This window comes from Sprattus sprattus, assembly GCF_963457725.1.
Source record: "Sprattus sprattus genome assembly, chromosome: 12".
In the NCBI taxonomy this organism is placed as follows: domain Eukaryota; kingdom Metazoa; phylum Chordata; class Actinopteri; order Clupeiformes; family Clupeidae; genus Sprattus; species Sprattus sprattus.
Window position 1 is genome coordinate 17491711 of NC_137910.1, and position 12500 is coordinate 17504210.

General features: G+C 45.1%; 2 protein-coding genes across 2 annotated transcripts in view; one reads left to right on the forward strand and one right to left on the reverse strand.

Annotated features, from left to right (window-relative positions):
* The window catches only part of wdfy4 (WDFY family member 4), a gene marked incomplete at its 5' end in the record, with an annotated part of 75134 nt that extends 67183 nt beyond the window's left edge, over positions 1-7951 (forward strand). Inside the window, 6 exons of the mRNA XM_080849128.1 lie at positions 160-318; positions 1951-2130; positions 4689-4871; positions 5461-5557; positions 6917-7049; positions 7329-7951. Coding sequence (XP_080705254.1) covers positions 160-318; positions 1951-2130; positions 4689-4871; positions 5461-5557; positions 6917-7049; positions 7329-7395 — 819 coding nt within the window. The 3' untranslated portion in view covers positions 7396-7951. The remainder of the gene's footprint in view (positions 1-159; positions 319-1950; positions 2131-4688; positions 4872-5460; positions 5558-6916; positions 7050-7328) is intronic.
* A 2714-nt stretch (positions 7952-10665) lies between these two features.
* vstm4a (V-set and transmembrane domain containing 4a) overlaps positions 10666-12500 on the reverse strand; it is a gene marked incomplete at its 5' end in the record, with an annotated part of 9998 nt that continues 8163 nt past the window's right edge. The window contains 2 exons of the mRNA XM_080849129.1: positions 10666-11490; positions 12427-12500. Of these exons, the coding sequence (XP_080705255.1) occupies positions 11374-11490; positions 12427-12500 (191 nt within the window). The 3' untranslated portion in view covers positions 10666-11373. The remainder of the gene's footprint in view (positions 11491-12426) is intronic.

Sequence of the window (12500 nt, forward strand, 5' to 3'; positions counted from 1 at the left end):
ACACACAACCACAGACACACACACACAACCACATTCTTTTTGAGTGTTGTAAAATATTTTTTTTTTCATTCTATCATACTGAATGTTTATATTCATTATTTATGTCTGTCTGTATGTGTTGTGTGTGTGTGTGTGTGTGTGTGTGTGTGTGTTTGCCAGACCTTTGCGGTGTGTGAGAGTGTGTGTGACTGGGGGGAGATGCTGTGCGCTGTGTGTCCTAACGCCAACACCATCATCACTGGGGGAGCCAGCAGTGTGGTGTGTGTGTGGGACATCATGCTAAGCAAGGATAAACTCACACACATGAGACTCAAACAGGTGAGAAAACACACACACACACACAGACTCACACACCACACACACACATACACCACATTTGGTCACACAATAGATCTAAACAGGTGAGAATACACACACAAGTGCACAGACACAGACACACACACACACACACAGACACAGACACACATGCACTCCACGACACTCGCTCACACATTTGACCTAAACAGGTGCGAATATACAAACAACACACACACAGGGCCTGATTTACTAACATTGCGACCGCAGCTTAATCTGCAGTCGCACTTTAACGCACAGTGTTTTTGCGCATTTTCCGTGGTATTTATCAAACCAGATCCGCGCTGGGCAATCTGTGCTTACTCCGCCCTTTAGATCCTGATTTTCTAACATTGCGACCGCAGCTTAATCTGCGGTCCTTAATCTGCGGTCGCACATTAACGCACGGTGTTTTTGCGCATTTTCTGTGGTATTTATCAAACCAGATCCTTTAGTGTTATTTAGCGCACCGTTAAAAGACGGGAGAAATCGCCTGCATGTTACTGCCACCATGGAGATTCGAGAAGGAGAAAATGAAGGTTCAGCGAAGAGGAGATAGAAATATTGGTTCACGTTCGCTCAATCACTGAACCTGATTCAATGTGCGCGACTGCGTGTGGTTATATTGTTGTTCTGCCCGCCATCACCTACAGCGAGATGTTTAAAAGAACATGATTTTAAAGAATATGCTATTGGTGGCATTAATGCATAAACTGTCTAATATAACAATAAAGATGTGTACATGGCGAGATTTATGATTTCTACAAGGGACACGGGTTCACTACAATATATCCCCACTGAAACAAATACATTTACCAAGTAGCCAGGCATCTCCAAAATCCCCGTTGCTCAATCTTGCATAGATGGCACTATTCCGGAAGATAAAACTGTCATGGACAGATCCAGGGTATTTGGCTACCACGTTAGTAATGGTCATGTTGGCATCATGACCATCATGACATTCATTGAATATGTGTGCTTTCTGTTTCGGTAAATGTGTTCGTGGATTGAAGGTGGGACTGTTACCGGCTCCAATTACGTTCGGAAAGTTTGCCATTTAAAAAAAAGTCCTGTTTGATGTCTCTAATTTCAGCTATGGCAGTGGGGAAATGTATTGACCAGTGCGCCGTAGCAATGCGTCGAGTACCTGGGTGAATATTTGGCTGAGTGAAGGCTGAGATATACCAGCTGCTGATGCTATAACTGTTTGAAATGAGGATACCAATATTTGCAATGTTGTCCGGAGTTTAACAACTGATGGAATGGAATGTGATCGCCCGTTGGAGGGTTCGATGTCGTCTCTGATCTGGTTCAGTAATTGAAGTATTGCGTGGCTGGTTAACCTGTACGTCTAATGATTTGTGGTTCGCTTAACTGAAAAAGTGTTATCAAATCAAATGCGCCTCCTTAGTAAATACCTTTTTATGTTTACGACCGCTATTTTACTCCTGAAATGGGCGCAATCCTGTTAGTAAATCAGGCCCACAGTGTCTAAGTGTATTCAATATGTGTTTGTGAGTGTGTGTTTGTATTTAACATGTGCGTGTCTTTATTTAATGTCTATGTATGTGGCCTGTGTATGTGTGTGTGTGTGTGTGTGTGTGTGTGTTTGAGTAGCCGCTGTACGGACACACAGGCGCAGTGACGTGTGTGGTGGCATCAGAGACTCATGGGCTGATTGTGAGCGGGTCACGTGACCACACCTGCATTCTCTGGGACCTTGAGGATCTCAACTACATCACACAGCTAGCAGGACACGACGACAGCGTGTCTGCCCTCGCCATCAACACACACACGGTATACACACACACACACACACACCACACACACAACACACATCACACACACACACACACACACACACACACACACACACACACACCACACACACCACACATACACATACACACAAATCACACACACCACACACATACACAGACACACACACACACCACACACACCACACATACCACAAATACACACAAATCACACACACCACACACACACACCACACATACCCACGCATACCCACGCATACACACATACACACACACACACAACACACTCACACACTCACACATACACACACACACACAGCTAGCAGAACATGAGGACAGCGTTAGAACAATTCAATTTCATTTCTATAATGCCAACAACAATTTAAATAGTGTCTTCAGAGCCCAGAGCCTGAACCCCTTATAACAGTGGTTCTCAAACTGTGGTACCCTTTTGGTGGTACTCAAGACAGTTGCCCCATTTTTTATGACTAGGATATTAATCATTAAATATATATATATATAAAAAATGTAAACAACTAGATCCCTATAATTTAAGTTTGTTATTTATCTGAGCCATGCTCATTCTCCTGATCACGCATTACAGTGAGGTAACAACACTTAGTTCCTATCGCGCGCAGGCTACCGAAGGTCAATTATAGTTGCAATGGTGGTAATTTGAAAGCCAAATATTTTCTGAGGTGGTACTCACGGTGGAACGTTTGAGAACCACTGCCCTAGAACAAGCACTCAGGTGGTGGTGGCAAGGAAAACCTCCCTTTTAACAGGAAGGAACCACTCATGCACACACACATACAGCCGCGGAAAAAATTAAGAGACCACTTCAAAATTATCAGTTTCTCTGGTTTTACTATTTATTGGTATGTGTTAAAGTAAAATGTACATTTTAGTTTTATTCTATAACCTACTGGCAACATTCCTACCAAATTTCAAATAAAAATATTGTCATTTAGATCATTTATTTGCAGAAAAATGACAATTGGTCAAAATAGCAAAAAAGATGCAGTGTCTTCAGATCTCGAATAATGCAAAGAAAACAAGCTCATATTCATTTTTAAACTACACAATACTAATGCTTTAACTTAGGAAGAGTTCAGAAATCAATATTTGGTGGAATAACCTTGATTTAAACTCACAACTTTCATGTGTCTTGGCATGCTCTCCACCAGTCTTTCACATTGCCGTTGGGTGACTTTATGCTACTCCTGGCGCAAGAATTCAAGCAGCTCGGCTTCTTTTCATGGCTTGTGACCATCCATCTTCCTCTTGATCACATTTCAGAGTTTTTTTTATGGGATTCAGGTCTCGAAATTGGGCTGGCCATGACAGGGTCCTGATCTGGTGATACTCCATCCACACCTTTACTGGCCTGGCTGTGTGGCATGGAGCATTGCCCTGCTGGAAAAAACACTTCTCAGAGTTGGGGAACATTGTCAGAGCAAAAGGAAGCAAGTTTTTCTTCCGGGACAACGTTGTACTTTGCCTGGCTGAGGTTTGTAAAAGACCATAAGGATTGAACCAAAGCGGACTGGAGGGTCTCCTAGTTCGTCTTCTCTGATGAGTCCAATTTTCAGCTTTGCCCAACACATGGTCATCTGATGGTTAGACGAAGACCTGGATAGGCCTACAAGCCACAGAGTCTTGCACCTACTGTGAAATTGGACTCATCAGAGAAGACGAACTAGGAGACCCTCCAGTTGGCTTTGGTTCAATTCTTATGGTCTTTTACAAACCTCAGCCAGGCAAAGTACAACGTTGTCCCGGAAGAAAAACTTGCTTCCTTTTGCTCTGACAATGTTCCCCAACTCTGAGAAGTGTTTTTTTCAGCAGGGCAATGCTCCATGCCACACAGCCAGGCCAGTAAAGGTGTGGATGGAGTATCACCAGATCAGGACCCTGTCATGGCCAGCCCAATTTCGAGACCTGAATCCCATAAAAAAAACTCTGAAATGTGATCAAGAGGAAGATGGATGGTCACAAGCCATGAAAAGAAGCCGAGCTGCTTGAATTCTTGCGCCAGGAGTAGCATAAAGTCACCCAACGGCAATGTGAAAGACTGGTGGAGAGCATGCCAAGACACATGAAAGTTGTGATTTTAAATCAAGGTTATTCCACCAAATATTGATTTCTGAACTCTTCCTAAGTTAAAGCATTAGTATTGTGTAGTTTAAAAATGAATATGAGCTTGTTTTCTTTGCATTATTCGAGATCTGAAGACACTGCATCTTTTTTGCTATTTTGACCAATTGTCATTTTTCTGCAAATAAATGATCTAAATGACAATATTTTTATTTGAAATTTGGTAGGAATGTTGCCAGTAGGTTATAGAATAAAACTAAAATGTACATTTTACTTTAACACATACCAATAAATAGTAAAACCAGAGAAACTGATAATTTTGAAGTGGTCTCTTAATTTTTTCCGCGGCTGTATATAGACATACATACCCACTTGCAAACATTACGTGTGGAAGCAATCAAGTTTTGTGTGTGTGTGTGTGTGTGTGTGTGTGTGTGTGTGTGTGTGTGTGTGTGTGTGTGTGTGTGTGTGTGTGTATAGGGGGAGATTGTTTCATGTGCGGGCGCACACCTGTACCTCTGGTCAGTGCGGGGGCAGCTGCTGTCGTCCCTGGATACGGGGGTGGGACCAGAGGGGCGGAGCCTGTGCTGCCTCTTCACCCAGCATAACGTATGGGACCCCCGCCACGCCATCGTAACCGGGGGCAACGACGGCATCATCAGGGTACACACTGGCCTACACTCTACTCTTTTCTTGAGTTAACATCATTTCTTTGTGTGCGTGTGTGTGTGTGCTTCCATGGAACAGATTGCTTTTTTTAGAACTGATATGTATGAGTTACAATCTAAAATATAGGACATGTCTTCTGTATTTACAGAAATAAGTGTGCGTGTGTGTGTGTGTGTGTGTGTGTGTGTGTGTGTGTGTTTTTGTGTGTGTTTGTGTGTGTGTTCCATTTCCCTAATGCCACCCTCAAACAGACAGAGAGGGCATTTGTGTGTATTTACATTTGGGGAGTGTTGAAATGAGCTCTCAGAGGAGGCTGTGGATGTATACACACACACACACACACACACACACACACACACACACACACACACACACACACACATTAATAAGAGCATGCACTCAATGGTGAAGGAACTCTGTGTCTGTATCATTGAGAGTTTTAAATGAGTCCTCAGGTTTGGGTATGGACCTGTGTGTGTGTGTGTGTGCGTGTTTTTGTGTGTGTGTGTGCATTGATAGCCAGAGGATGTGATTTATGATAATAGCTGAGATTGCATTTGATTTTTGCACCGCTCTCTTGCAGATCTGGCGGACAGAATACACGCGCACGCAATTACCCACAAGCCCACAGGGCCATGCGGACGCCCATGAGCCTCAGGAGGGTCCTCAACATGACGCCGGTAACACTCCAGCACCTCAGAATACACACACACACTTATTTACTTACTTACACACACCTGCAGACACACACTCACACATACTCACACAGTCATTCAACACACACACACACACACACACACACACACACACACACACACACACACACACACACACACACACACACACACACACACACACATCCCTCCCTCCTTCTCTAGTCTTTGCTGGATTAGGGTCCTAACTGCACTCTAAGCACAAACTCATATAGTATGTTTAATAGGCACTGAAGCTCAAAAATGAACAAATAACCTGTATCTGTGTGTATGTGTGAGAGTGAATAAGTGTGTGTGCGTGTGAGTGAATGAGAGAGACAAAGAGAGATTATTGGACAAAACGGGTTTACCTTGCTGATCCGATAAGTGCTAGTTATTTTTTAATATACAACAGATGAGTGGGGAGGGGGATAGAGAGGGAGAGAGAGAGAGGGAGAGAGCAAGGGGGGCAGAGAGGAGTAGAGGGCCAGTTATTCTTTCATTATTTCCTTCTCAGAGATGTAATTTCAGACGCGCATGAGCCAAAGCTGGCCTCTCACACTGCTGTGGAAGTTGGACTCTGGAAAGATCCGGCACAAAAAGTTCATAATGATGACAGTGTTTCTGTGTGTGTGTGTGTGTGTGTGTAGCAGTGTTTCTCTCTGCGCCGAAATATGCCACGGCCGCTCTGCATTTTGGGTGGAAAGTTATTAAAGAAACACTCACACACTGATGAGCCAAAAAACTCTCTCACACACACTATCTCACACACACACACACACACACTCACTCACTCACTGATGAGCCTTTCTGCTGATGCAGAGCTACAATAGAAAGCAATAATGCCCAATAATACCCCATAATGCCCAATAATGCCCAAATCACATCTACTGCTCAACACACCCTCACATGGGGCGATGAGAGTGTGTGTGTGTGTGTGTGTGTGTGCTTAACACACCCTCACATGGGCCCTCAGTGACAACACATCGGCCAGGCGATGAGTGTTTGTGTGTGTGAGTGTGTGTGAGTGGGGGGGATTTCTCATTTATAAGCTCTACTGAACATGATGACCCTCAAATTCCACTTCACCTTTCCTCTGCTCTTCTCTCTGTCCTCTCCTTTCTTCTCCCTAATTTCACTTCACTTTGTCCTCTACTCTCCTCTCCTCTCTGTCAATCTTCTCGCCTTTCCTCTCCTCTCTCCTCTCCTCTCTGTCACTCTTTTCTCCTCTCTTCTCCTCTCCTCTCCTCTCTGTCTTCTCCTCTCCTCTCTGGCCTCAACTCTCCTCTCTTCGATGTCACTCTTCTCTTCTCTCCTCTTTCTCCTCTCCTCTCTTCTCCTCCTCAGGTGTATGTGGCTCCTCTGGGGGCGTGGCCTGGGACCGTCACCTGGTTCTGTGCCGCGAGCTGAACCGCAGCCAGGTGGTGTCACGGCGACGGTACCGGACCAATCCCGCTGTCACGGCACTGGCAGTGTCCAGGTACAGCAAATCAGAAAACACACACACACACTGACCCTCAGTTCATACCAACTCTGGCTCCTACATTGCAGATTGTGTGTGTGTGTGTGTTTGTGTAAGTGTTCATGGGTGTGTATCTGTTTGCATATTTGTGTGTGTGCACATGCATGTTTGTGTATGCTAGTGATTATGTGCATTTGTATATGTTAGTGTTCATGGGTGTGTATCTGTTTGCATATTTGTGTGTGTTCGTGTGCGTGTGTGTCTGATGTCATGACTGTGTGTGTGTTGTGTTTTCAGGACAAACGGGACTCTGCTGGTGGGAGATGCTTGGGGAAGGGTCTTCAGCTGGACCTGTGAGGTTTAGGAGTCCCACACACACACACACACACACACACACACACACACACACACACACACACACACACACACTCACTCATACACACTCACACACACACTTTAGATAAAAAAAACTTTATGGTCTGACCTAAAAATACTCCTCTGGGGAAAACCCTGCTTTGAAACACACACTTACAGACATACACACACTCAATTACTGGTGAACTCAGGAAGCGTTGGCAAAAGATTTGCCTGTCCCTGAAGAAGCGCAAAATGGTGCAGGCCACACCCACATGCAGGCCACACCCAGTGCATGATGGGAAGGTCTAGGGTGCCGCCTGAAAGCTGTCCCTGATCTTCTTTTGTTTTTATTGTATCCATGTCTTACACACACACATACACACAGATACACACACACTCATACGCACACACACACATAAAAAGATTGTTTTTTATGTATGCTTTAGACGAGTGTGATTAGTATGTGTGTGTTTCAGGTTCTGTTTAATTTTCAACTGTGTGTGTGAGAGTGTAAGCCTCTGCTCTCTGATTGGCTGGATTATGTGTGTTAATGAGGTTATCTTGTGTGTTAATGATCAGATTAATCTTGTAGACTTATACTTATCTAACTTAATAAAGAGGAAGTGTTTACTGGCCCCAAGGCTTGTGTGTGTGTGCCTGTTGTGTGCCACTGTGTGTGTGTGTGTGTGTGTGTGTGTGTGTGTGTGTGTGTGTGTGTGTGTGTGAAAAGACCACAACAAGAATCCAGAAAAACAATCATACATTTCCAACATAATAACACCATAACGCATTTCAGCATAACGCAGGGCCCAATCCTTAATCCCTGTCCAGGACCCAATCCCTAATCCAGGGCCCAATCCTTAATCCCAGTCCAGGATCCGATCCCAGACTTTCTACCATCTGAGTTTGGCATTCCTTCCTTCCTTCCTTCCCTTTGTTCACAAAAGCAGTTGTCATGGCTTCAGCAACACAGGATTTCTTTGCATGTCAATAGAACATCTGAGTTTAGTGTGAGTGTGTTTAATTGCTGTGTGTGTTTAATGCCCATGAGTGTGAGTGTGTTAAAATGCTGTGAGTGTGTGTGTGTGAGTGTTTAATGGCGGTGAGTCTGTATTGAATGCATTGAGTGTAAAGCGCTGCATGGCGTTCTTCTCACTGTGTGAGAGCTGAATCAGTGTTTGAGCAGCAGGATAGCTAACAGCGCACATAAGGCAAGTTCCTAGAAGTCTGTGTGTATATATATATGTGTGTGTGTGTGTGTGTGTGTGTGTGTGTGTGTGTGTGTGAGTGAGCTTGCATCAGGAAAACGTTTTCGCTGAGGGGTTATTTTCAGGCAGAGGAGAGAGTTCGGAAAACACCCAGAAATGTCCTGTAGTCAGCACAAACCCACACACACACACAAGCTCATGTCCAAACTCAGAAATAAACCTACACATACACATATACACAAACTCCGAAATACCCACCCCCCCCCCCCCCCCCCCCGCACACACACTCACACACACACATACTCGTATACTCTTCATACAACTGTTAAACTGTGTGTTTGTCTCTGAATGTGTGGTTTTGAAAAGTGCTTATGAGATGAAGATGTTTTATGAGTGTGTTATATTTCTGTCTGTAAAAGTGAATGAGTGCCTATGGTAAAATGTGGAATGTGTGTGTCTGTTACTGTTTGTGTGTGTGCATTTTCAGTCAGAGAATATGTGTAAGTACATTTGAGTGTGTGTGAGCGAGAGAGGGTAGTGAAATCAGTCTGACCCTAGAGCAGTGACAGAGCATTTAGCGTTTAAAGTGTGTGTGCGTGGGAGAGGTGATGAGTGTCCATGCTCTACTGACTTTAAAGTGTGTGTGTATGATGATAGTCTCCCTCCCAACCTTTAGGATACGATCTTACTAATTGCCCCCATTTATGTGCGTGTTTGTGAAAGAGTGTGTGTGTGTGTGTGTGTGTGTGCATTTGCATGCGCTCTAACCCCTCTGCCCCCCTCACTGTGATTCATGAGGTCTAATAGGGCTAATTAGCTCAAGCTCACCTCCTTCACAGTTTATGACACACACACACACACAAACACACACAAACACTGGTACATACATACATAAACACACACACTCACAAACACACGCATGCTCTCTCTCATCTCTATATCTCTCTCTCTCTCTGTGTCTCTCTCTATCTGTCTCTCTCTCCCTCTCTCTCTGTCTCTCTCTCTCCCTCTCTCACTGTGTCTCTATCTCTCCCTCTCTCTCTCTCTCCCTTATCTGAATAAACATGTAGAAAGGACACATGACACAAACACATTTTTGGATCAGAGAGTGCGTCTCAGCCCATGAAGAGACACTATGTGTGTGCACTTGGATGTACATGTATATGAGTGCTCGTCTGCAGGGAGTGTGTACGTGTGTGTGGCGTGGGTCTACGGTAGTTTGAAGGCAGACTGGGTGTGTGTGCACTGGGAGGCGTGTGTGTTTGAAACTGTGTGTGTGTGTTGGTGTGTGTGTGTGTGTGTGTGTGTGTGCCTGTGTGTGTGCCTGTCTTTAACCTGGAGCTGGAGTGGCTAATTGTTCTAAGTGTTCTGAGCTTAATAGAGTGGAAAATAAGCAGCATCTACGCCAGGTGACCTTCTCCGACTCCATCTTCTCTCTCCTGCTCCGCCCCTCTTTACGGCGCGAAATGTCAGAGCGTCAGGCCTCTGTGAATAATTCAATCAAATGAATTACGCCACCAAGCCAGGACCATCTTGTAGCCTAACCCAATTAGGCTTCACTGTAAAGCTAATTATGCCGCCTGATTACTATTAGTATAATTTTAATAAATGGAGCCATTACCAGGTTCATCACAGCCATCGACTCTGAGAGAGAGGAAGGGAGGGAGGGTGTGAGAGAGAGAAAAGACTCCCCTCCCTTTTCCTCTCACTCTCACTCATTGCCTCCCTCCATCTTTCTCTCCGTCTGTGGATTTATGCCTTCATCTTTCCTCTGCAGACACAGGGAGTTGTGTTATTTGGATGACAAAAGAATGTCTTTATTTCTGTGAGTATGCAGTGAGCTCTCTTTAAATACGTCATATACAGCGTCCTGCAGCCCTCCGAGAGCGCCCACAAGTCCGGGCTGCATCAGATGCGACATCAGAGCCAACATCAGGGCCACATCAGGACCACATCAGGGACACATCAGGGCCACATCAGGACCACATCAGGGCTACATCAGGGCCACATCAAGACCACATCAGGGCCACATCATGGCCGAGATCACGCAGCATTAGCTGCTGCCTGGTTAGTGTGTATGTTTGCACATGAGGGGCTGGTTAAGTTTGTCCGCCATTAGGACACAGAGGAGATGAAGGGCATGTCTGGTAAATACAGCGTCCAGCTTGGTCCAGCATCCATCTCAGGGTTAAAGCCTCTTCACATACTCTCTCATCTCTCTTCCTAGCACAAGCCCAATATTACAGCATATTTGGTCACGATTGGTCTATTATAAGACCTGGTACAAAATCGTTACTACACACACTCACTTTCTCTCTCTCACACACACACGCACATACACCTCTCTCTCTCTCTTTCTCGCTCACACACACATACGGACATAGTGGTAACACATATTCATAAATAAACAGAGTTCATATAGACAGGAGTAGGTTCAGGTTCTCGGTTTACAGTGTCCTGGGCAGAAGACCACTCCTGAAGGTGAGAGTGTGAGAGAAACACACACACACGTGTTTATAGCGGCGCCTTAAAGATCTGTTAGGTGTACTCGTGGAAAGGGATCTGGTGATCTGTTGGGTTTTGATTTGGGCGTAGACGGTGCTGGTGTTAGGTGAAGAGGATTTGGTCGTAGACGGTGCTGGTGTTAGGTGAAGAGGATTTGGTCGTAGACGGTGCTGGTGTTAGGTGAAGAGGATTTGGGCGTAGACGGGCGTTAGGTGAAGAGGATTTGGGCGTAGACTGGCGTTAGGTGAAGAGGATTTGGGCGTAGACGGGCGTTAGGTGAAGAGGATTTGGGCGTAGACGGTGCCGGAGCTGCTGGCTGTGGGCTCTGCTGTGGGCTCAGGCTTGGCCTTGACCAGCTCCAGCTCAGCGTAGGTCAGACTGTCATCCACCTGCAGAGAGACCGAGGGAGAGAGATTGGAGGGATGACTGTGCGTTATCGCCCATTAGACACACACACACACACACACACACACAATCTTTCATACACACACACACACACACACAGTCACTCTCTCATAAACACACGTGTGCGTGCATGAGTGAGTGTGTGTGTGTATGAGAGAGTGTGTGTGTATGGGTGCTCTCATGAGTGAGTGAGTGTGTGTGTGTGTGTGTATGAGAGTGTGTGAATGAGAGACGGAGGGAGAGATTCTCGAGAAGAAAACACTGATCTGCTCTGCTCTCTCTTTTTCCTGTTTCTGTACTTTGAAGCTCAGCTAATGCAATAATACCTGGGCCATGCTAAATAAATGATTGTGTTGTGGAAAGCAATAAAACCAAATAAAATTAGCCCACTCATAAGTGCAGCAATAACAGCAGTCACCACGAGGCCTCGGAGACGACGCCTGATTTCTGTCTGCAGTTTCAGGCTCCTGTAATCTGAGTGGCAAACACACGGAAAAACACCAGAGCTCCCGTCTACATGTAAACACGCATACAATTACTAACATTAGCACTGAAGGAGGCAATGTGCTAACACACAACACACCAGAGCTCCCCGCTACATGTAAGCACGCATACAATTATAACATTAGCTCTGAAGGTGGCACACACACACACACACACATACACACACACACACACACTCACACAACTGAAGAGGAAACATTCAATTAGAGGAAAATGTTATCTTCATTACTGTTTGTTCATTTAGAGGTGCTATCCTGTGTTTGTGATTAAATGTGTGTTTCTATGTCTGTGTGTGTGTTTGTGTTTAAGGGTCAGTGTGTATGTGCATGTCTGTAAGTGTGTGTGTGTGTGTGTTTGTATTTATATGTAATGGTAAGAATATGAGTGTGTGTGTATGTGTGTGTGTGTTTCCTCACCACTGCTGTCCGTCGAGGCTGGGCCTTGAGGAGTTTGGTTCTGCGTGGTTTCTGTGGTTTCTGAAGGCGAGGAG